This window comes from Garra rufa, chromosome 12 (genome assembly GCF_049309525.1).
Source record: "Garra rufa chromosome 12, GarRuf1.0, whole genome shotgun sequence".
Classification (NCBI taxonomy): Eukaryota; Metazoa; Chordata; class Actinopteri; order Cypriniformes; family Cyprinidae; genus Garra; species Garra rufa.
The window spans coordinates 45817523-45844768 of record NC_133372.1 but is presented as its reverse complement, the minus strand read 5'-3'; the positions used below and the strand labels follow the sequence as shown (position 1 = coordinate 45844768).

The 27246-nt window shown below is 32.7% G+C and overlaps 1 protein-coding gene across 1 annotated transcript in view; it reads right to left on the bottom strand.

Moving 5' to 3' along the window:
• Nucleotides 1-27246, bottom strand: part of kcnq2b (potassium voltage-gated channel, KQT-like subfamily, member 2b) — a 58456-nt gene that overhangs the window by 5676 nt on the left and 25534 nt on the right. The window contains exons 2-16 of the mRNA XM_073852620.1: nt 24064-24154; nt 23856-23982; nt 22493-22668; nt 17029-17154; nt 14969-15079; nt 13466-13561; nt 12406-12500; nt 12166-12168; nt 10850-10918; nt 10695-10724; nt 7986-8209; nt 6670-6717; nt 4385-4402; nt 2411-2537; nt 895-1002 (exon numbers count right to left, since the gene is read on the bottom strand). Of these exons, the coding sequence (XP_073708721.1) occupies nt 895-1002; nt 2411-2537; nt 4385-4402; nt 6670-6717; nt 7986-8209; nt 10695-10724; nt 10850-10918; nt 12166-12168; nt 12406-12500; nt 13466-13561; nt 14969-15079; nt 17029-17154; nt 22493-22668; nt 23856-23982; nt 24064-24154 (1449 nt within the window). The remainder of the gene's footprint in view (nt 1-894; nt 1003-2410; nt 2538-4384; nt 4403-6669; nt 6718-7985; nt 8210-10694; nt 10725-10849; nt 10919-12165; nt 12169-12405; nt 12501-13465; nt 13562-14968; nt 15080-17028; nt 17155-22492; nt 22669-23855; nt 23983-24063; nt 24155-27246) is intronic.

Sequence of the window (27246 nt, the reverse complement as noted above, 5' to 3'; positions counted from 1 at the left end):
ATGTATTAAAATAACTTAAAATTAATAATCTTCTTTAAGTTTGTTACTTAAAATGAAATCAACTAAATAAAAAAAATTATATATATATTTTAACATTTTACATATTTTACATATTTTATTTCAGCTCAAAATTTCTCAATTTTATTTAGTTTAATTTAATAAAAACATAAATAAATAAATAAATTTGTAAACATAAAAAACTAACTTTAAGAAAATTAATAACTCAAAAAAAAAAAAAAAAAAACGAACTCATTTTATTTAAGCTAGTTTGTTACTTGAAATAAAATGACACAAGGACACTGATTTGGACCCAGTGTTACTTCAATATAATTACAGTTTTCACTAATATTTTAAATTAGATTTTTATTTTAAATTAGATTTATTTACACAAGGTTTACACATTTTTATATTAATTTGAGTTATTTTAGCTCATTGAGCTAAATTAAAGTATATAAAATATTACAAAAAATGTAAGTATATAAAGTAAAATATTTTATTTTTATTATTATAAAAAAATAAAATAAGTTAAAATAAATAATAAAATAATATATTTTTATTATTACATTTTAAGTAAAGAAATTTTAATTTTAGTTTTAGTAAACCTAAATAACCCTGGACCGTTATGATTTTTCTCCATGAAGTCCCAGACACTGATATATTTTCTCAGGCTTGATACTGACCTTCAATATTCAAAATATCTCATGCATAAGAGTCGCTGACATGATCTGAGCAATGAAAGTGTGAATGTAACAAAGGATTCAAAAGACTGAATGTAACTTACATTCAGGAAAGACTGAGTTTATGAGGTAATATTATGTGATGCAGACTGACTGCTGTAGTTTTATCAATAATATTACACGTCTGATGGATGCTGCCTGTCTCATCTTTGCTTACCACACGGCCCTGATGGTAACTTTTAGTCCCGGCGTTAAATCCTGAGGGACAAACTCACAATGGCAGCTCTTATTGTCATCAACAATGTCTTCTCCGGAAGGCTGGCTTCTAAAAAACACAACACGGACAGTAGGACTCTGGAGTTAGTGCACAAACCCCCTAAACCCTCCATCCAGCCCAAAAACCTAAACTTAGCAGAGCCACAGCCATGAACTCGCTTAACTAGCTCAGTCCCACACCAGACTGGTCAGTGCAATAGCAGCTTTGGAAAGGTACGAGACAGGCATCATGGGAGAAATCCAAGACAACTGCGGCCCAAAAATACATTAAAGCCGTACAGTGACCCCAAAACACATCTGGACACTTACACTGCAAAAAATGCTTTTCTTACTTAGATTTTTCATCTTGTTTCCAGCCAAAATATCTAAAAATCCTTAAATCAGGAAGGGTTTTCAAGACGAGTAAAAATTATTGTCTTGTTTTCTGAAAAAAAAAAAAAAAACAAGTCAAAATTAAGTACATTTTTGCTTGAAACAAGCAAAATAATCTGCCAATGGGGTAAGAAAAATAAACTTTTTGAAATAAGATTTTTTTTTCTTACCCCATCGGCAGATTATTTTGCTTGTTCTAACTACTGACTTGTTTTTTCTGAAAACAAGAAAATAATTTTTACTCGTCTAGAAAATCCTTCTTCATTTAAGAATTTTTAGATATTTTGGTTGGAAACAAGATAAAAAATGTAAGTAAGAAAAACATTTTTTGCAGTGTAAATAGTTAAACTGAATCAACATCACTGCATCAGATAATAAAAAATCAAACAAAGTGCTATTTAGTTTAAAAACGTTGGTAATTAAAAATAAGTAAAAATAAGAACACTGAAAAAAAAATCAATCAAATTGCAAATCTGACTAATGTGAGTAGGTTAAAAATGAAGAAAATTTAAAATTAAATAATAGATTTAATAAATAATAATTACATTTCATAAAATATAACAAAACAATTTCCACTCATTTTGATAACAAATTTCAATTAACAAAAAAAGATAATATTTTCTGATACAACACACTCCAATAATACAGTTCAAAGTATCTGTTTGTTCAATGTAAGTGAAACAGTTAATGTGGAACTCCAACTCCATCATCAAGCAAAAATTAAAGTGTCATTCAGACACTTTAATTGATATTTTGTATCTAATGCAGAAACATTCAGACACGTTTAAGTGTGACTTAAAGTCCAAACACATTTTTTGAGGCTCCTGTAAAAGCAAACAGCAATGAACTTTGCCATACAATTAAACTAATCATACTTTCAGCAGAATGTCCTTGTAGAAATACTGGCACATTTAGTCAAAATACATCATTTAATGAACAGTTTGACTATGAGTGAGTTAATAAAGCACTGAGGCAACTGTCAAACATGTTCATGTCTATAATGAAATGCTTTCATCCATTGCATTGACTATTTTAAAAGATTTTTTAGAGCTGTTGTGATTGATTACATTTTTAACCAGTGATACCTCAGTGCTGGACTTGTCTTAAATACCTGGAGTCTTAAAGCAGCGCTTCTCAGCTGGTTTTGTTGAATACTCAACACAATGGCATATCTGTAATCAGCATTTGATTTAATAGATGTCATATGTGACCCTGGACCACAAAACCAGTCATAAGGTTAAATTTGACAAAACTGAGATTTATACATCATATGAAATCTCAATAAATAAGCTTTCTATTGATGTATGGTTTATTAGGATAGGACAATATTTGGCCGAGACACATCTATTTGAAATCAGAAATCTGAGGATGCAAAAAAATCAAAAAGACTGAGAAAATCACCTTTAAAGTTGTCCAAATTAGGTTCTTAACAATGCATTTTACAAATCAAAAATTACATTTTGATATGTTTACAGTAGGAATTTTACAAAAAATCTTCATGGAACATGAACTTTACTTAATTTCTTAATGATTTTTGGCATAAAAGAAAAATCAAAAATTTTGACCCACGCAATGTATTTTTGGCTATTGCTACAAATATACCCCAGCGACTTAAGACTGGTTTTGTGGTCCAGGGTCACATATTTTCTTTTACAGAAAATACCTGTAAATCCACTTCTAGGTCACGGCTCACCAATTGAGAACCACTGATTTAGAATCATTATCATTTAAAGGGACAGTTCACTCCAAAAAAAAAAAATTGCTGTTAATTTGCTCAACCTCATTCCATCCAAGATGCAGGTGACTCTTTTATTCAGTAAAACAGTAAAGAAGATTTTTAGCTGAAACTGTGCTCCTTGGCGATTCATAAAATGCAAGTCAGCGGTCATTTTGCTTCATAAAACCTCAATATATCATCAAGAGACATGGGTATTAATTGGGTGGTCCTTGATATGCACTTTTTAAATGAAATCTGCAACCGCTGTCTTGCATTTTATCAACTGCCAAGCACCACAGTTTCAGCTCAAAATCTTCTCTACTGTTCTACTAAAGAAAAAAGTCACCTATATCTTGGATAAATTAACAGCAAATTTTAACTTAGGGGTGAACTGTCCTTTTAAATAACATTAACCAGCCCAGTTTCTTATATCCATGCAAAGCACTGATTGCATCTGTCATTTTGGGCCGCAGTGGAGATACAAAGCTTCCTAGTTGTAGCATCTTTTGGGATAATTTCATGAAATTTGGTGCATCTGCTCAGATTGTCCTAGTGTCCCTGTGCACCAAAATTTTTTACGTTTGCACACTGTGTTCACAAGATACAGGATTTTTAGGCAATGTGGACTACATATGAAAATTGTATTGACTTACGGCTGCCAAACAATGCTTAACCTCTTTTGTAAGAAAATGTAATGTCAATCAGAATGAAAGACCTAGGGTGAGTTTGAAAAAGTATGTTTCTCATGAGATTCAAATTTGTGGATTTTTTTTTCCAATCGAAAATGCAATGTGGGTCATTTCCACAAATTTGGTTCTTGAGTTAGATACATTTGCTTATTACAGCACCACCTAGTGGCACCAGAGTTTCAGCTTCATCTTCTCTACTGTTCTACTAAAGAACACTACTAAAGGCACATACGTCTTGTTTTCATTTTGGGTGAACTGTCCTTTTAAATAACACTAACCAGCCCAGTTTTTTTATATCCATGCAAAACACTAATTGCATCTGTCATTTTGGGCCGCAGTATCTTTCTCCTGTATTCCCATTAGTTAGCACAGACCATCTGGCACAGAACAGGTGCATACAAATAAATCTACCTGTGCTTATTATGCCAAATAAACCACAGAGCCTTAAAACAACTGAGTGAATAATGACATCTGAAACCTGTTTAATGAGGTTGACTAGTTGTTCCACTGCTCTGTGGTCTTCATTGCATTAAAGTTTCCTCCTCAGGACTAACTAGTTCTCCTCACATGCAAGTAAAAGAGCAAAGTTTGCAGCCATCAACTAGCACTAGTTCTAGAGTTGGTAAAAACGAGCTCCTGTGATAATCTCTTACTGATTAACCCTTCAATTGCTGCGATAGTTTGGAGAGGAGAGATGGTAATAAAGGCTGGTTACAAAAGCAACGACAAAAACAGACCTGCATTAAAAATAGAAATTATTAACAATGGTCATAACAATGAAAAACAAAATACATTTTTTGATACTACTAAATTCTCTGAAGGTGAACCAGATTGGGTTCTAAAGCCATATTTTGTTGTGATGCTATCCAAAGCTTTAGTGCTTCACATAACTGATTCACCTTGAGAGAAATGGCATACACTCTTTCTTGCATGAAGTGAAATGTTCAGATACAAATACTCAAAGAGTGTCAGTTTTTAAATACAATGAAATGACATTCAAGTGAAGGTGCAAATTGAATTCTGCACACTAACAAGACATCAGGTGGACATTCTTGCAATCACAAGTTTATCTCTGACTTTGCATTGCCTTTACATATGCTAACCATCTGATATCTTGATAGCAATTTATAGATGACAGCAAGATATTTCGCAAACTTAACAGTATTGCTACTAAAATAAGTACAGCATTACTAGTTGAAAATTTCTAGATGTTTCTGGAAAACTAAACTAAAATGAGAAAATAATTAATATTAAAGAAACATATTACTAATCAAAAAAGCACTGATGAAAAAAAAATCATCAAATAAAATACACAACATGAAATAAAGAAGGTTCCGTTGCATCACAAAATCATGCAGATCAGTGTAAAAACATGTAGTGTTTCTGGACTTTGATTGGACTGAAATGTAATTTGACTTCAGTTTTGTTATTGTAGCTAAAACTGCAAAGTGTAGCCAAAAACTAATAATTATGTATGCATATTCATTCAGTTTTAAGACACTGAATATATTTCACATGCTACGGGACTAATTAGCAGCACCTCTTTTTCCTTTCACATAGCGAAATGCAAAAATGAAAGTGCTAACTAATAATATTTCATTTTAGAGTGTAATACATTTCGACATAAAACAATAAATAAAACAGTGCATCATGCTAAAAGTTTTCTAATGTATCCTAAACATGCAAGCATTATAAAAAACAAAAACAAAAAAAAAAACACATCATATTTTTATTAATACTTTTCGTTGTTCAAAATCAAACATAAAGAACAGTGGACAATCCAGCATTTAAAGGAGGTAAGACTTTACAGACTGGCATATTCTCAGACTGCTGTGATGTACTTAGTACAGAAGGGTCGATGATCTCGATCCAAACAAATCATATATTAATCAATTTCGTCAATGAAAAGCTTCCTAGTTGTAGCATCGTTAGGTGTAATTTCATGAAATTTGGTGCATCTCCTCAGATTGTCCTAGTGTCCTTGTGCACCGAAACTTGTTACGTTTGCACACTGTGTTCATAAGATACAGGATTTTAGTCAATGTGGACTACATCTGAAAATTTTATTGATTTATGTCTGCCAAACAATTAGGTTATTTAAAATCCTATATTTTTTTTGTAAGTAAATGTAATGGCAATCAGAATGAAACGCCTAGGTTGCGTTTGAAAAAGTATGTGTCTCAGAAAATTATCCAATTGAAAAATGTAATGTGATCCCATATAGTTCTCCAGTTAGATGCATTTATTTATTACAGCACCACCTAGTGGCTGAGATACACTAAATTTGGTACACTGCCTCTTTAAAATTTTATGCTGATCAGACAATCACATTTGGCATAACTGGCTGATGACTTTTGGTTAACCACTGGAGGCTATTTTAGCAGATTTGTCCAAATGACAGCTGATTCCTTAAAGATATATTTGACTCATTTTGAACATTATAGCACCACAGAGTGCTCATCTCATTTGAGTCTCTCTTTAAATTCATCCCAGCGGTCCTGAGAGATATGCAGTCATTTAAGAATGGAAAATCTTACAAACTGTAGCTTTAAATGGGTAAAAAAAATAAACACATTTAACATGCTGTATCAAAGTGAGAGCTTTAGTCAAGAGACCTTTAAGCTTTAATTTAAATGGAATCCAATTTAAACACATAAGGAATTAAACTGCACTAGTGAAATCACAGGTTAATATTCAAAACAGCATGATCGAGTGTTATACTGCTCAATTAATGCCAAATTATTGAATAAATATTTAGGATGACACTATGATTGTGTGTGATATTGCTCAATTAATGCAAAATAAATAAATAAACCAAACTCAAAGCATATTTGCAGACTGGTATTTGTGCTGTGACTGAAGCTGGTTAGTTTGACTGAATATGGTGCTTTGGTTTTAAGAGGTTGAATGGGAGCCCGGCCCATCTGGATTGCCTGACCTGGAGAGTTCCTGTGTCTCAAATCTTCCTCTTGCATCTCAATGAGCACTTTAGCATCAGCATCCAACATAGAAACGGAAAGGACAGCATCAGGATCCACATTCATTAGAAAAAACGAGGGGAAAATCATAAACACGCACATGGATTACAAAAGGTCAAACTTTCCACAAGCTGCCGTCCACATGATTCTGTCAGAATTTCATTAGGGTTCACAGCTGACTGCCTTTAGATTTAGTCATCTGAAACTGTGCATTCCTAAATGAAATGTCAAGCTTTTGAAAACCACTTACTTGAAAATAAGGAATGAATTTGCACTTTGTGGAAAGTGTAACCAAAGCACAGACTGTTTCATTAACTATATTTCAATATTCCAACACGCAGTCTTCAGGCCAAAAGTTATGATTGGTATGTAAAATATATATTTATGCCATAATATATGCCATGAAATCATATACTGTATTCATACCAATCATAAAACTAGCTTAAATAGCTGAAAATAGGCCTAATCTACAGTTTAAATATTAAAATCAGTTCTTGCACATTTTAGCTAATGAAATATTTAGCTCAAAATCTACAGTTCAGAATTTCTCCACAAAAACACTGGTGGCAAAAGCAACACGTGACTCGACTATACTAAGATAAAATTGCACAGATAACGCAGACAGAAAGAATTACAATGATTACGATACAACACTGCAAAAATCACATGCAATGGCACAACAGAAAGACAGAATAAGAATCCTGATGTGTGGAACTTGATTCTGAATCGGGATTATTTGTAATTAGTCTAGGTTCTGTCTTCACATCTTCTCAACTAAAGCTAAAAATCTCAATGCATCTCATTCAAGTGAATATGGACTTGTCTAACCAGTTTAAAACAATCTCAAACACAAGACCGGTGTATAATTCCTCAACCAGGCACTAGTTCATTGTCTGACAATGTATCGACTGCAACTTCAAATATACAAACTATAACTATGGTCTTGCGCTTCATAATTGTCACTTGTTGCATTTGATTCTACAGCTTTTAACTGTGATGACGAACATTCAAAAGTAACAAAAGTAACATTCTACAACTACCATTCTGTAACATTCTGTGTTTGTAACATTCTGTAAAGTTTGTAACAAATGTAACATTCTACAACTACTATGCTGTAAAATTATGTATATGCAACATTCTGTAACAATTGTAACAAGAAGCTATGTAACATTCTCTAACAATTGTAACATTCTACAACTACCAAACCACGACCAAAGCGGACAGATACAGAGGGCAACGCCGGATAAGCGCACAGGAACAGGTTGCTTTCCCTCACCTTCTGAGTTCTGGCGGGACGCGGCACCTTTAAAGCGGAAGGCCTGTCTGGCCCGACTGCGGTCGCCGAAGCTGAGGCTCTTGGGTACTTTGGAGGGACTGTCCTCGATGCTGTTGGCGCTGGGAGAGCGTCGCAGGGGCTGTTGGCCCTGAGGAGAGTTCTTCCCTTTGTTTGCAGAGTTTCTCGGGCTGGAGAACACGCGCTCTTTCAGGCTCACTTTCTGACTGTGAAGGGTGTAAGAATTTAGAAGTTAGAGAATGAGGGTTTGCAGACGGTTTAGTTATGTTAGGAAAATCAAACACACTCAAAAGCTACTGAAAATGATCTGGCAAGTTATGAAACTTCAGTAGATGAGTTGACATTCATCCAGGAGTTTTAACTGATTTGGTAAGGTTGCATGTTACCATTTTACACATTCTGACTGGCTGACACATTGCAAGGATGTTGATTAATTGATTATGATTGCAGGGCTTTGAAAGTAATTCCATGTTTATTTCATAAAATCTTCAATATATATCTGAAAAATGACTTAAAACATGCATAAATGACTACGTTTGCATTGCATCACCACCTTAAGTGTGCATTAAATTTTCATTAATTCAAGAGTAATTCATTTTGCTTCCAAATTATAAATTACTACATTTGCGCTTGATACAATATTTAAACCTAAACTTAAAAAAGTTTAATGCATTTGCATTGCTTATAAATTTTTCATTAACATTAACTAATATGTAATGCATATTTGTCAATCAAACATCAATGAAATAGGTCTGATTTATGTACAAAAATCATGGCACAGTTTATTATGCATCTATTTGCATCTACTTGATTTAATTTAAATAAACATATTTTCAAAATGCATTTATTTAAATAGCTAGAAATCAAAACATTTCTTAACTGTGAAAATTACACTTATTCAGTTAAAAAGTATGAACAAGCAATATTCAGTTAGTTAAAAACTATGAGATTAAAACAAACTGGATTTATTGATGACAAATATATAAATGTGTTTATTGTGTATTGAAAACACATTCAGTTTATTTATACTGTAACAGAAATCTGATTTCATTTATGTATGACTGACAAATATGCATCGTTTGTGTTAAAACTGTCTAATCCAAGTAAATTGAATTTTTATGTGCAATTTAAATACACAAATGTGACCCTGAACCATAAAATCAGTCTTAAGTAGCATTGGCATATGTGTAGCAATAGCCAAAAATGTCAAAGGTCAAAACTTCATTTGGACATCTTTAAAAGCAATTTTCTCAGTATTTTGATTTCTGTGCACCCTCTCAATTTAAAAAAAAAACATGGTTTTGTGGTTCAGGGTCACAATCTTCAATATACGCCTAAATATTTATTGAGTGCGTAATAATTTAAAAAAGTCTAACGTATACTGTGCGTCTTTATGCATTTGCAGTAGCTGTATTTAATTAATTCCCCAAAATGATAGCAACATATAATGCTTTATAGTTCATTAGAAAAAGTACAATCAACAGGAAAATACAGTTGTATCATATTCATACTCATAAATCATATCCAACATCATATTCCTATTTGAATGAACTGCTAATCTGAATTACACAATGTTTGTTAATGAAGGTTGCCATAAAGTGTTTCCTACTCTCTTCACAACATGTTTCAGTGTTTTGTTTGAAATGTGGGCAGATGTATTCATGTGCATTTAGCTTATTAATCACCACGCATCTGTCTGCACACAAACAAGGTCAAACTAATACACCCATACATACACACACACATGTAAATAATGTGTCCATTGATGTGGACATGCATGGACTGGCAAAATATTTGCGCACAACCATCGTCCATGAAACACATCCTGCGCGGACGGCGCTGATGACACAGAAACGGACGTGATGCATGTGAAAGAAAGCATTGCAACTCACATTTAATATCTGTGGTGTCTGATAAATATTAGATCACTTATATGCAGTGTTGGGGGTAACACATTACAAGTAACGCAAGTTACGTAATCAGATTACTTTTTTCCAAGTAACTAGTGAAGTAACATTACTTTTTAATTGACAAGAAAATATCTGAGTTACTTTTTCAAATAACACCAGTTACTTTTCCTCCATTTATTGATTAAAAGCCCTCCTGTCCCCATGTTGAGAGAAATTGTGAGTAAGATGTTACGTTCTAGAATAAATGTGAACATGCATTAATTCATCTCACTCACTAAAAAAACAGATACGGTATTCCCCAAAATGTATAAAAACAGTGTTAAATAATTAAATGTTAAATGATACAAATATCCTTTATGTATTTAATCCCATTTTATTAACCAATGTCTTTGCCGCTGACCTTCGATGATCCAATTCATCCGTACTAATAAGCAAATTAACTCAAGATAATCTAACATTTGTTTTCCGTTTTATTGCTGAAGAGTTGTTTTTTCTTCTGCGGTCTACTGTACAGACGGAGATTTACTTTTCTCTAAGCCTGAGGCTTTTGGTGTGAAAAGGCTTTTACATTTGCCAAAAAGAGATCTTTTTATATTAAAAACAAACAAGCAAGTCCTGCCCAGATTTGAAAAGTAACGTAACACATTAATTTCCTTAAAAAGTAACTAAGTAACTTAACTAGTTACTTTTTAGAGAATAACTCAATATTGTAATGCACTACTTTTAAAAATCACTTTCCCCAACACTGTTTCTATGTATGGCACACATGACTTTTACTAACCTTGGAGAGGGTTCTGGTTGGGCTTCCTTCCTGTGTTAGAAAACAAAATAATACTAAATATTAAAATGTGTTCATTAAGCTTGACCATGCAATTCATTAACACATAAACTATTAATCTTAGAGAATCCAAAATAAAAGTTGGCATTTTACATCACCTAAAGGAGAGGCCGGATTTGCTCTTGAGGTTTCTCAGCAGATCGAGCTGGTTCAGAGGAGGGATGAGTCTGGAAAAACACACAGAGACTGTTGGCACACGGCTCATGTGTGAAGAGGAAATGCTGCGCAATGCTTATGTAAATCTGGATGCTTCTTTGGACAAGAAAATCGACAAAAAACTAACAAGGTACTATTAATAAATACACCGCTGACTGTGGAGGGACAGAGAGAGAGGATGTACTGTAGAGGAAAAAGACAAGCATTTGCATATATATGTATTCATTTATATAGTACACACAAATACTTCTACACTACTATCAAAAATGACAGAAAGAAAAGGCATAAGCTGAGTACAGAGAAGTAAACCTGAAATGAATTATGCACCAAATGCTCTGAGAGGTTTGTTCAAATCACTAACATTAGCTCTAATATGAAATATAAGAGCTAATAATATGAAATGCCAGACTTAACAAACAAAAACAAATAAGAGATTCCTTTGCTCATCATTTGCACATTCTTTTTTGGCTCAGTAGAGTATGAGATCAGAAAGATTTTTACAATAAAAACAGCAAAATTGTGAAATATTGTTACAGTTTTAATGTCATGGTTTTCTGTTTGAATATAATGAAAATATATCAATGAAAAGCTGAATAAATACACTTTCAATTGATGTATGGTTTGTTAGAATAAGACAAAATTTGGCCAAGATACAACTATTTGAAAATGCAAAAAAACTTTTGAGAAAAAAACGCCTTTAAAGTTCAAATGAAGTGCTTAGCAATGCATATTACTAAACAAAAATTCAGTTTGGATATATTTACCGATAAGACATTTACAAAATATCTTCATGGAACATGATCGTTAATTAATATCATAATGATTTTGGCATTGAAAAATAAATAATTTTGAACCATTCAATGTATTTTTGTCATATTGCTAATTTTCAGCATCATTACTCCAGTCTTCAGTGTCACATGATCCCTGCATTTTATTTTTTAGGATTCACAGATGAATAAAAAGTTCAAAACAACAGCATTTATATTATATAATTACATACTTTTTTTGGAACATAATAAAAGCCTTTACTGTCACTTTTGAACCATTTAACCCACCCTTGATAAATAAACATATAATTATAAAAAAAAAAAAAAATTCAAATGCATTCGGTGCAATAGATGCTTCACGTTTATCAATAAAAGTGGTTTGTTGTATTGCACAAAGCACATCTTGAACACGTTATTCTAAAGCTTTTATGTCCAACATACTCTCTCCAATGCAACACATCACATGTGACAAGCAACATCACATGAGTCACCTGCTGATTCGACATTTGAAATCAAAGCATAATGCATGAATAAAACATGCCACATATATGCATTAGTGTGTGGACAGCACTGTTAACCTTCACAATCTGCACAAAAACAGCCTCAAAGGTCATTGAGCAGATCGATGCAGAGACGTCTGAGGTGATCTCATCTGACACCCAGAGGAATGCTGGGATAGAGAGAGAAAGAGAGGTGGATGGGGGATGGAAAGAGTGCAGATGTACATATACCTGTACATAGGCACCGATACGGTCCTCTCGTAATAGTCCCATGTCGAATGGAGATCCGTGCGATTCAGGTTTGTGGCATAAAACCTCCAGGCAGCCTGAGAGATGACATTAAATCGTGTTAAAATATAGCATGCATTATAGAAATAACTCACCTAAAAATAAAAATGCATGGGTATTACCACAAAGGGTAAAAAAAGGGAAGAGAATATTGAAGAAAAAAATAGGAATAACCATTGGTTAAAAAATACTATGTCTTCAAAGAAAGGCTCATTTGTGTAATTGTATTCTTTTTTTTTCTGGATTAAAAGACAAAGTATAAAAAAAAAAAACAGAAGTTTGAAACGGCAAAAGGCTGAGTAAATAATGACAGACACGTATTTTTTTAGGAAGTTTGCTCAAATCACTTAAAAAACAAACAAACAAACAAAAACAAATAAAATTGCTCATAAGTTGCATATAATTTTTTGAGTTCAGTATGAAATCAGACAGACGTTTTTGTGTTTAGAAGATTTAATGTTTTTTGCTCAAAGAGGCTGCATTTATTTGATCAAAAGCACAGTAAAATTGTGAAATATTATTACAATCTAAAATAGCTGTTTTCTATGTGAATATTTAGTAAAATGGAATTTATTCCTTTGATGCAAAGCTGAATTTTCAGTATCATGACTCTAGTCTAGACTTTTCTGCTCATCAAGGCTGCGTTTATTTATTTATTAAAGATACAGAAAAACTGTGACATTGTGAAATGTTAATGCACTTTAAAATATAATTTATTTCTGTGCTCAAAGCTGAATTTTCAGCACCATTACTCCAGTCTTCAGTGTCACATGATCCTTCAGAAATCATTCTAATATGCTGACTTGCTGCTCAAGAAACATTTCTGATTATTATCTGTGTTAAAAACAGTTATGCTGCCCAATATGTTCATGGAAACCATGATGCATTTCTCTCTGACAGTTTCAGAGCTGTCAGTTTCTCACAAATTCTGTGTTATTTTGGCACCTAACCTGAGCCAATGACACTGAACGTTTCTGGGACGTTGAGATGAGATGTGTTTTACCTGAATTAGGCCGGCAGCTGGATTTCTGCGCTTCTCGAAATGTTTCTGCCGATGCTGTTCTTGAACTTTCAAGGCAAACCCAGAACCCAGAATTCCCTGCGGAGCGTGAAAAGAAACTTTGTTAATGATGATTGGACCTAGTTCTTCTAGAAACTGAGCCTTCGTCTATTATACTGCTCTATAACGGAGTGTCATGACAAAGGGGCATATCTACTGATAAAGTGCTCTTTTATTTCCCTGAGCTCTAGTTATAATGTTTATCAAGGTTTTTGCAGCAAAAGCAATCTTATTGTTCCATCTTTTCTCTGTATATTTCTTGTTTGGGTGTGAAAAACGTCTGAATGGTGAGATAAAAAATTGCAGATATCTAAAAATGTATTTTATGCATTACTAAATAAATTAAAAATAAAATATAATATAATATATATAATAAAAAATATTTTTAAAATTTTTTTGGTAACACTTTACAATAGGGTTCATTAGTTAAACATTAGTTAATGTATTAACTAACATGAACTAACCATGAGCAATACATTTGTTACTGTATTTACTAATCTTTATTAACATTAGTTAACGAAAATACAGTTGTTCATTGTTTGTTCATGTTAGTTCACACTGCATTAACTAATGTTAACAAAATTTTAATAATGTATTAGTAAATGTTGAAATTAACATTAACACAGATTAATAAATGCTGTATAAGTCCAGTTCATTATTAGTTCATGTTAACTAATGTGGTTAACTAATGTTAACTAATGAACCTTATTGTAAAGTGTTACCATTTTTTTATATATAATAAAAAATCTATCTATCTATCTATCTATCTATCTATCTATCTATCTATCTATCTATCTATCTATCTATCTATCTATCTATCTATCCATCTATCCATCTATCTATCTATCTATCTATCTATCTATCTATCTATCTATCTATCTATCTATCTATCTGTCGGCTGAGATACAACTACTGCAACTGAGGGCGCAAAAAATATAAATATTGAGAAAATTGCCTTTAAAGTTGTCCAAATGAAGTTCTTAGCAATGCATAGTACTAATCAAAAATTAAGTTTTTATATACTTGTGGTAAAAAAAAATGTATTTAACTTTATTTAACTTGAATGTTATTTAGAATTGCTAACTGAAATTAAAAAAAAAAATTATATTTCAAATTGTAAAGTTGCAAATTCTGAAGTGCAAGAAAATTGAGGCGTAATTTTCAGTTTATATCTTGCGACACACTTCCAAAAATCAAAGATGTAATAAGGAATCTGTGAATATTACAATGCATTTTAAGTTTGGTCACAAGTATTTATGTCATAATTCACAGATGTGTTTACATTAAAGCAGTAGCGCTCTGAAGAAGAACACATTAAGCAGTCAGTGGGTTTTTTATGTTCATAATAAACTCTGCTGATCTAATTCAGCCGTCTGCTCTCTACACTCCATTAAAAGTCTGTTTGACTTCATCTGTTCATTTCCTCTTGACTCTCTGGAGACTCACAGCAGGCAGCGCAAAGAAAGACACGCCGATCAGGGTGAAGGTCGCGGCGAGGAGACGTCCGTTCCAAGTTATGGGATATTTATCACCATAGCCGATGGTGGTCAGAGTGATCTGAGGGATATTGAGGAAAACAAATGTCAGATTTCAGTTAGATGTGAAATACACACAACAAACACAAACGCACAAATAAATAAAAAATATAATGCAATATAATATACAGTTGAGGTCAAAACTTTACATCCCCCTTTCAGAATCAGTGTAAATTTAACTTATTTTGCCTTCTGGGAAACATGTAACTATCCTCTGTAGCTTCTGAAGGGCAGTACTAAATTAAATAAATATTATATTTACGTAAAATAAGAAAAATGTACACATCTCCATTCTGTTCAAAAGTTTTCACCCCCGGCTCCTAATGCATGTTTTTTCCTTCTGGAGCATCAGTGAGTGTTTGAACCTTCTGTAATAGTTGCATATGAGTCCCTCAGTTGTCCTCAGTGTAAAAAGATGGATCTCAAAATCATACAGTCATTGTTGGAAAGGGATCAAATACACAAAATGCTGGAAAACCAAAGAATTTGTGGGACCTGAAGGATTTTTCTGAAGAACAGCAGACAGTTTAACTGTTCAGGACAAACAAGGGACTCATGAACAACTATCACTAAACAAATAAACACAGCTGTGGATCATTCTAGTAACTACACAGTATTAAGAATCAAAGGGGTGCAAACTTTTGAACCGGGTCATTTTTATAAAGTCAACTATTATTTTCTCTTGTGGACTATATGCAAACATCTTCTATGTAAAATGTCTTATTCAGGTCAGTACTAAATAAACAATAACATGCATTTTGCAGATTCTGAATAGGGGATGTAAACTTATGACCTTAATTGTGATGTTATTTTGTTTGTTTTTTAAAACATGATTTACCCTGATATTAACTTACAAATCAGTCAAAATAGAGTAAAAAAATAATACAAATCCTTTTATGAAAGATATTATAGACAATGATGATTTAAACAGAACTGCTCACACAAGAAGCAAATCAGAAACTTAAATATGAAGATCTGTCATTAAATTATGCAAGAGCATGAACTCCATCCCCACACGATTCCTCTGTGATCTTTCTGAAATATCATCTCATCAAACTCAACGAGCGATAAACATCACTGCATAATTAATAATCCTCACAGACACGCTCGTCTTCTAGTCCTGTGTGCAAACTTCAGCTGTGGCTCTATCTGATGTCCTTCAGTTTATTTCCAGAGGAATCACGCCAGCGCTTTACTGGAGTCCCGAGAGGAGTTGCTGACTCTGATTGAGAATCTACCCTGAGTGCTGATTAACTCTATAATAAAGCTGAAAATATGAAACCCAGCAATGCAGAAACACTTCCACACCAGAACATTTACAGAATGTCCAGTGCAAGAAAACAAATGGTGTTTATAAGTAAGACAGATTAAATCTTGAATAACATATTGACTAAGTTTGTGAAGCCAGCCACCCTGGTCTTTAATAATGTTCTTAAAACGTTATCAAAACATTTTAATTGCATTTTTAAAACATTACTGATTACTACTTGTTTCAGAGAATTCAGAGAACATTCCTATTCAAAAGAAACATTCAAAAGTAACATTCCCATTTAAAAGTAACATTCGCATTCAAAAGAAACATTCAAAAGTAGCATTCCCTTTCAAAAGTAACATTCAAAATTAACACTCAAAAGTAACATTCTTATTCAACAGTAACATACACTCCAGCGCTTCCATCACGCCAGCGCTTTACTGGAGTCCCGAGAGGAGTTGCTGACTCTGATGGAGAATCTACCCTGAGCAGATTAACTCTATAATAAAGCTGTCCCTTTCCAACAATGACTGAATGAAAAGCTTCCACACCAGAACATTTGCAGAATGTCTAGTGTTTATCAGACCATAAATGTGGTTAAATGAAGTGGCGAGTGAAACACATCAGCTCACGAAATCCTATCGATCTCAGACTGCATTATGAGACACAGTAGACACGCTACATTACTTCAAGCATGTTTGTTGGCGCAAAGGGCTTACCAGACCCCACCAGAGCGCATCGGCGTAGGTCTCAAACATCTCGTTATCCTCCTTCTCGGCGAGATACACCAGGAACGAGGCCAGGATCAGACACAGGAATCCAATGTACCAGGCGGTGATCAGTTCCTGTAAAACAAACAGCCAATAAAAATCAATATCAAGTGTCATTTCCTAATGTTTGTTGCATGTTTCTATGTCAACAACCCAATGAATGATGATGATGCACTAAAGTGGCAATGCATATACATACATATATATATATATATTTAGGCTTTTCGGCTCATCAATGTAACGCCGTGCGGGAAAACATAGGGAATCAGGAGTACAAACAAAACACATTTATTAAACAAAAGAACATATATCAGGGGAGGAAAACAAACACGACAAAAACATTAAGAAAGGATAAACTAAAACTGGAAACAAAGGACTATTTAAAGGGAAGTAAAGGGGAGTGGCCACTAAACAAGACATGTGTACACAATCAAGGAAACGAAGGGGAAGTACAAATATGGGCATAAGGAAAAACCAAAGCAAACTGAACAAAAGGGGGAGACACAGGAATAAACCAAAACAATAGAACCACGGGGGAGGTTTTCTATTTTAAAATTCTTTAAAATATAATTTATTCCTGTGATGCAAAGCTGAATTTTCAGTATCATTACTCCAGTATTCAGTGTCACATGATCCTTCAGAAATCATTCTAATATGCTGATTTATTATCAGTGTTAGAAACAGTTGCGCTGCTTCATATTTTTTTGGAACCTGTGATACTTTTTCGGATTCTTTGATAAATAAAATGTTAAAAAGAACAGTGTTTATTTAAAATAGAAAACTTTTGTAACAATAAACACATTGTTGCTTTCTTTCTCTCTTTGAAAGAAATTTTACTTTTATTCAGCAAGGATGTGTTAAATTGATAAAAAGTGACTTTTATGAAAATATACTGTTCTTTTTAATTTTTAATTCATCAAATAATCCTGAAATAGGTATCAGGTTGCAAAAAAAAAAAAAAAAAAATTACGCAGCACAACTTTTTCTAACATTGATTATAAAAGTAATAAATCAGTATATTAGAATGATTTCTGAAAGATCACGCTGAAGACTACAGTAATAGCTGATGAAAATTCAGCTTTGCATAACAGAAATGTATTATAATAAGTATATTAAAATAAAAACTTATTTTGAATTGCAATACTTTTTCCTAATATAATTTATTGATGACGAAAAAAACACACAAAAAAATGACCAAAACTTAAACTAAAATTATAATGAATAAAGTAAAGCTGAAAATAATTCAAAATATGAATAAAAACTATAACAGTCTCTAAATGAAACTAAAGCAACCCTCCTGTGATGAGAACCAGTGCTATTTTAGTATTATTTATTATTTATAAACTACTATAGTTTTATTAATACTTTAAATTAGCTTTTATGTTCATGCTTTCAGGTTTTTATGTGTATGCTTTCAGTTTATACTTTCAGCTTTTATGTTTATTTATTTTATTTACAGTTAGTATTTTTAGTGCTTCAACTTAAACGAAAATTAGAAATGTTGCTTTGACAGCTAACCGGGATAAGTTAAGGTTTTTAATCTAAATTTATATTTTTTTCTTTCAGCTTTATATCAATTAACAAAAATGTTTTAATAACAGTTACTAATGTTAACAATAATAAGTGTGATGTGAACACTTGCTATCTTAATCTCAGTCACTGCACAGCCCAACACTACAAAACTCCTGAAACAAGCCAAAGAAAAACAACTTCAAAGATTTTGCTCTGTCAGCATGTGCGTTCCTTTGCTCCATCAAATGCACCTTCCTGTGGATGCTAAGAAATGGGACACCGCTCAAACACAGACACTGGAACGTTACGCCACTGCGACTCATTTTAGACTGAAAAATGCACCGTCAGCGCATCGCCCACTTTCTTGCCCTTGAGAGAGACGTCGCCTGCATGGGGCTGAACTCATCATGGCACCTGAATGAATGAATGACTGACAAGATGCTTTAATCAGACTCTTGACTGCAGTCTGATCCACTCTGCTGATTAATCTGGCCAAGAACTGACCATCTAGAAAGGGAAGGAGTGTGGTTCAATTTGTTTAGAAGCAGCAATGTCTGAAAGAGTTGATGTCACAAAAAACTATTTTTAGTCTTATTTTCGAAATTACAGTTTGGAATTGGCATGGTTTTTGAAGTCTCCTCTGCTTACCAAGTCTGCGTTTATTTTTAATAATACATAAAAAAATACGATATATTTTTACAATTTAAAACAGCTGTTTTCTATGTGAATATCTTTAAAAATGTAATTGATTGCTTTGATCAAAGCTGAATTTTCAGCATCATTACTGCAGTCTTCAGTGTCACATGATCCTTCAGAAATCATTCTGATATGCTGATTTGCTGCTCAAGAAATATTTCTAATTATTATCAATGTCGAAAACAGTTAAAACTGTGAGACATTTCATTGATCTAGATTCTTTCATGTATAGAAAGTTCAAAAGAACAGCATTTATATAAATATTTTGTAACATTACAAATGTCTTTACAGTCATTTTTGATCAATTAAAAACCCCTCACTGACCCCAAACTTCATTTTGTTATTAATATAGCGAAAGTTTGTTTGTTTGAGAATTTCGTATCATCAAGTCCTTATTTTTCTCATGACACAACATAACCTGTTTTCCTTTTTCATTTAATACACTTGGCATGAATTATCAATGCTGCTATTTCACAGACGGCTTTCCTTTCCTCACGTCACCCTGCTAGCATGCAACTCCTTTAAATCTCATTTATATTTCAGCATGTTTACTGTGAACATGCAATTTCTATAATGCATTCGTTTGTTAGAGAACATGTGTTTTCATCACCAGGACAACAGACGATGTTCCCCGTATGTTTTCACAGAGCACGAAACTGCTGAGGGATCACGCAAGATGGGGCTGCACCGCAAAATGAGCCAAGATAAAAATAGATTCCCTCTGCAACCACCACTGAGGAACATCAGAGCATCAGATACAAGCAAACTATTTCTAGAAATGTTTGCGTTTTTTTACATTAAGTGTGGTTTGAGTTTCATTAATGTTCCAAATGCACTGAGCTCTAGGAAATAAATTGTCACCCTCATTATTGCCACAGCGAACATGGAATGTGATGCCAAGGTTCTTTCAAAGTTATTACCAAAGTGTTTTTACAATTGTAACAATTGTATGTTTGTTCAAAGTTGTCTGTTACTGGCTGCTTAAAATGTTATCAGTTTTTTTTTTGAATAATGCTTGATGTAACGTTTTATAGTCAGTTACATAAAAATGTAGATTGATCTAATTTGTATCCGAAAGCAAGACAGATTACATCTTGAATAACATATTGACTAAGTTTGTGAAGCCAGCCACCTCGGTCTTTAATAATGTTCTCAAAATGTTATCAAAACATTTTGCATTTATGAAAGGTTACTGCTTACTAACTGTTTCAGAAAATTCAGAGAACATTCCCATTTCCATTTAAAAGTAACACTCCCATTCAAAAGTAACACTCAAAAGTAACGTTCCCATTCAAAAGTAACATTCACATGTTACACTCCTATTCAAAAGTGTCACTCAAAAGCCCCTTTCCCATTCAAAAGTAACATTCCCATGTAACATTTCAATTCAAAAGTAACACTCACATTCAAAGTACTATTTCCGTTTAAACACAACATTAAAATCTATTCCACTCCATTAAAAGTAACATTCACATTCAAAAGAAACATTCAAATGTAACACTCCTATTCAAAAGTAACACTCCCATGTAACATTCTAATTCAAAAGTAACACTCACATTCAAAAGTATCATTCCCATTTAAACGCAACATTTAAATCTATTCCATTCTATTCAAAAGTAACACTCCGAAGTAACATTCCATTACTTGCTTTTCTGTAACATTCACATACACTTTTAAAAATAAAGGTGCTTCAAGATACCACAGAAGAACCCTTTTGGCTAAACGGTTCCATAAAGAACATTTAAAATCTGAAGAGCCTTTCTGTTTCACAAAAGGTTCTTCGGGGCAAAAACAGGTGGTCAGATTATAAAAAGTTCAAAAAGAGATGGTTCTTTAAAGAACCTTTGACTGAATGGTTCTTTGTGGAACCAAAAGTGGTGTAACCAAGAAAAAGGGTTTTTAAAACATCAAAAAACTGAAATGTGAAATTTAAGAACATATTTCTGTTCAAACACTTTCAACTTTGCCCATGTTTACTAACTTTTTAAAACACGGGCAATGATTACAACGCAATTTGCATTAAATATTAAATTCTGCTTGTCTTGTCAGTTCTCCATCTGTGACCGTGTGCCCTGCATTTACAGTATGAGTTTATGTCTTGCCAAGTCTTATCGATCGCAAACCACCAGCTGACACTTCAGGATCAGGATCAGGATGTCTCATTAAGCATCACCCCCCACTTTGGCCTTTCACTCCTTTCCTCAAAACAGCCACAGCGAGCCAAAAAGACGCCACCAGATCTGTTCCACAAGAGCATCTGACCTCTCAAACTACACTTTAACAACGAGCATGAAATGTTGGGCTTGACAAACGACTCATGACAGAACGACTCCTGTGGTTTCAATTTTCAATATCTGCACAGGAAAAGCTTCATGGAGCAGCAGCCAGAACAACAATAAACCTCTCAAAATCCTATTTGGTCTGTGTGCAATATTTCTTAAGGGCAACTGAAATGAGACTTCGCAGTTTGGAAATTGAGTTCATATACTGTTGATTTATTCTTCGGCTGTACTGTTTGAGGGCATCGAAGGACTTCGAAATATGTTTTAAAATAACATGAAATGATATTTGCAACTGAAAAATTTCCATAATCTGACATAGATTTGCATTAGACGCTGTCTTTAATAATGTTCTCAAAAAGTTTTAATTGGATTTTTGAAATCTTACTGCTTACTGCTTGTTTCAGAAAATTCTGAGAACATTCCCATTCAAAATAAACATTCAAAAGTAACACTACCATTCAAAAGTAAAACTCAAAAATAACATTCCAATTTAAAAGTAACATTCACGTTACACTCCCATTCAGAAGTAACACTCAAAAGTAACTTTTACATTCAAAAGAAACATTCAAATGTAACACTAATCTGACATAATTTTGCATTAGACAGGATATTGAAGCAAAACAAGAAAGTAATGCTTTGTTATTTTGAATTTAGATTAATTTGGAACAAAGTGCATGGATGAATTATTCACAATAAGACCAGGAACATGAATTAAGAAAGTTAATGTTAATTTTATGTTGACTTTAAGATTTTCCTAGATATGCACTGATATTACCCATATATCTTCTGAAAGCCCTATGGTGAAGATCTCAAACAGGAAGCATTTCAACAAAGAGAATGACTGCCAGAATGTGAGCTGTGAGCAAAGTGGAAGTGTTTCTGGTTACTGAACAGTTTATGGAGCGCTTATCATCTTTGGTTACCTTGCTGTGAGCGTAGACCACAGATCCCAAGAGCTTCCAGGTTCCCCCGCGCCGATCCATGCGGATCATCCGGAGAATCTGGAGGAACCGGAGACTCCTGATGGCCGAGGTGGCGAACACATTCCCCTGCGTTCCAGCAGCCAAAACCGAAATTGAGGCGATGAGCACCATGATATCTGAGGAATACAACAGCATGAGTGGAACTGATCAAGCTTAATGTACAAGCATATAAAATGTTAATGTACACATGCATTTGGCAAGTGGCTTGGTGCATAAAGGCGTGCATTTATCTATATATACTACTGTTCAAAAGTTAAAGGTCAGTAAAAAATGTTGCTCACCAAGCTTGCATTTATTTGATCAAAAACCGAGTAAAATTGTGAATATTATTACAAAAAACATAAGGGTATTTAAGAGACAGACACTTTTTTTTGGTTTAGGTTTGTTTTGCTCAAATCACAAACAAAAAAATAAAATATTAATTTGCTCATCATTTGCATATAATTTATTGAGCTTAGTATGAGATCAGACAGATTTTTGTGTCTTTTATTTATTTGATTAAAAATACAGTAAAAACATTAAAATTGTGAAATATTATTACAATCTAAAATAGATGCTTTCTATGTGAATATATAGTAAAACGTAATTTATTTCCATGATCAAAGCTGAATTTTCAGCATCATGTCTTCAGTGTCACATGATCCTTCAGAAATCATTCTAATATGCTAATTTGCTAGAAAGTATAGAATAGAAATAGAATAGAATAGAAAGTTCAAAAGAACAGCAATTATTTAAAATAGAAAATTTTTCGTAACATTTTGTAACGATTTAATGGTGAATAAAAAGATGCATTAAAATTTGCAAAAACAAATTGAGCAATAGAGTTCACTGGGAATCAAACCCATAACCTTGGTGTTGCTGGCATAATAAATTATTTTAATTTAGATTACAATTTAGATGACAAATTAGACTTCACCCAAATTATATGCATGATTTGAGCTAAAAAAAAGCCATATTTATATCAACAGTGCTGTTAGATTACGTTTTTTTACGTTTATGTGCTTATGTTGAAACATAATTTATACATTTTGATCTTTTTCCATTCAGTTACAGTAAATACAAGCTGTGCTTATATGATTAGAAAACACTGAAAGGATAAGGATTTATGGTGTAGGATTTACTATTTTCACTCAGAAATGGATAATAAACTTCGCAAATTATTACAAAGAAACAGCAAGTGCATTACATTTTCAGGTAGAAAGACTAAAATAGCATTTTCCTGTAAAACATACTTAAAATCTTTATTTACGACTATGAAAAATAATTTTGCTGTGTAGCCTGGCAGACCTTTAGAAATGCTCACCGATAACACAAAAAGGTTTCCGGGCGAATTTCAATCTCCCCCTCCATCCTCTGTATCGACAACAGCATCCTGCAGACCAGATCCTCACGATGTACTCCACTCCGAAAACCACAATGGTTACAATTTCCTAGAAACACGCAGACAGACGTCATGTCAGCATGAGATCAATGCACACATGTTGAATCAATGCTTCTGTGACATTATATACCAGGATGTAGAGGGCGTCCTCTGAGCTCTTCTCGTATTCTCTGATGGTGGAGAACACGGACAGAACCAGACAGGAGAAAACCAGCAGAAAACTGAAAGGACAAGAGAAAAAACTATTTATCTGATGTGCATTGCATTTGCATGTGATTTGGGCAACATAAAACCAAATGCATGATTTAATGCAGCATAATGAATTGCTTTATCTAAAGCGGATCATGTTGCACCTTTTAAGATCTTCAAGATAAATTATCCAGCAAATAGTGTTTATTTGTCATCTCTCCTTCAAATGCCACATTAAAGGCAATCAGCGCCATGATGTCTGAGGAATACAACATGAGCATAACTGATCAAGCTAAATATACAAGCATTTAAAATGCTGTTAATGTGACAGAAAATATGCAAATTTACATGCATTTGGCAAGTGGCTTGATGCATAAAGTCATGAATTTATCTCTATATACTACTGTTCAAAAGTTAAAGGTCAGTAAAACATTGCAATGTTTTTGAAAGAAGTCTTTTTTGCTCACCAAGCTTGCATTTATTTGATCAAAAATACGGCCGAATTGGGAATTATATTACAAACAACATAAGGATATTTAAGAGTAAATAATGACAGACACTTTTTTGGTTTGTTCAAATCACAAACAAAAAATTAAATTTTCATTTGCTCATCATTTGCATGTCACTTTTGAGCTCAGTATGAGATCAGACATATTTTTGTTTGTTTGGAAGAAGATTTTATGTTTTTTGCTCACCAAGGCTGCGTTTATTTGATTAAAACAGTAAAATTGTGAAATATTATTACAATTTAAAATAGCTGTTTTCTATCTGAATATATAGTAAAATGTAATTTATTTCCGTAATCAAAGATGAATTTTAAATAACCATAAAACCAAATGCATGTTTTAATGCAGTAAACAGATCAGAATAATGAATTGCTTTATCTAAAGTGGATCATGTTGCACCTTTTAAGATCTTCCAGGTAAATTATCCAGCAAATAGAGAGTGTTTATTTGTAATCTGTCCTTCAAATGCCACATTAAAGTGTGTAATTGCATTGCTGACAGTGTTTTTCTCACCATCTCTCTGTCAGCGTGAGCTCTGCTGTGGTTCCTCAACAAATTCAATAAGAATCCTGCAGGAAGTGCTGAGCTGGCCGCTAACGGCGCTCAGCCACAGACATATGAGTAATAGCAGGATATCAGGCGAGAGCGAACACACGCTAACCCTCCGTGTGACCACATTACACAAACTATTTATTGACACAAACATTATAATTCTCATAACACACCGACCCCGGGCAGTAAATTCAGCAGAGGGATGTGTTTTTATATTATCATCTAATGGAGTGTCAAAAAACGCAGCTAGTTAAGCTGTCAACAACTCGACAGAAAAATAACAGCTCATCTAAACTGACAACTAACCTTTAGAGACGGGTGCATGACAAAATTAGACTGCATCTTTTATACAGTGCCTTGCAAAAGTATTCATACCCCTTCATTTTTTTTCACATTTTGTTTTGTTGCAGCATTATGTTAAACTGCTGTAAATTAGTTTTTCCCCACATCAGTTTACACTCCATACACCATAATAATGACAAAGCACAAAACAGATTTGCAAATTTGACAAATGTATTAAAAATAAAACACTGAAATAAGTAGATTGCTTGACCTCAGGACATGGTTTTTGCTCTGATCTGCATTTTCAGCTGTTAGACCTTTTCTGAGAGGTGTGTGTCTTTCTAAATCAGACTCATTCAAATGAATTTGCCACAGTTTAACTCCACTCCAAGTGCAGGAACATCTAGAAGCAATATGAATGCTACTGAGCTAGATTTCGAGTGTCCCAGAAAAGGGTATGAATACTTATGCAACATGATCTTTTCAGTTTTTTATTTTTAATAAATTTGCACAAATGTTAAAAACCTATTTTTTGCTTTGCCATTATGGAGTAGGGAGTGTAGATTGATGTGGGAATAAAGGAATTTAAAATAGTTGAACATAAGGCAGCAACATAACAAAATGAAAAATAAAATGAAGGGTTATGAATAGTTTTGCAAGGCACTGTATGATAAATATGAAATATTAAAAACAGATAACTATTAGAGCTAATTTCATTAGAAAACTAAAAACATATAATGGTGCAAAATATAAATGATGTGGCTGTATGTACAGGTGAATAAGAAGAGAAATTGAAATATTATATTAAATGTACAATAATAATATAATTTAAATATATTAAATGCATTATAAAATATATTAAATATACATATATTATTTATATATACATGCATGTATATATTTAGGAAAATATAGACATATATTTTATATATCTTTAATATAATAAAAAAAAAAAAAAAATATATATATATATATATATATATATATATATTATGAATTGTATTAATATAAATATAAACATATTTTTAAAATATATATTTTGTGTGTGTGTATTTGCATATAATAAATAAAGATAGTATATAAACACATATATGGTGTAAACTTTTATTTTGGAGGTGATTAATTGTGATTAATAGTTTGACAGCACTAATAAACATATAAATAAATAAATAATTTACCATAATTTGAACATTACATTTAAATGTATGTATTGATTTGTTAGTATTTTTTTGCAATTAATTGTGATTAATTTTTTGACAGCACTAATAAATAAATAAATAAATAAAGAAAGAAAGAAAGAAAGAAAGAAATATGAATATTACATTTAAATTGATGTTCTTATTTAATAGTATTTTTTGTCAAAGTTGTTTGTGATGTCAAACAATTAATCATGATTAATCATAAATTTCTTTATTTTGAATGCAATTAATTGCAATTTATTGTTTGACAGCACTAAAAAATAAATAAATATAAACCTTAAATTTAAATTTATTTAAATGCAAGGATTTATTTAACAGTATTTTTGCTAAGCGTGCAATAACAGTATATATTTTGGTACATGAATATGTAATAAGTATACACAGACATGCATATTTATTATATATAATATAATAAAAAATGAAAAATAAATATGGTAATAAAATGCTTTTTTTATTTTAAGTTTTTACTTGCATGTGTTATTTTCATGCATTTCAAGTGTTTTGATAATCTTTGCTCAGAAGCTTTTCCTCTAGTACTGACGCTGACGGTTCACCTTTTCTCTACTTTTTACATCAAGATATAAC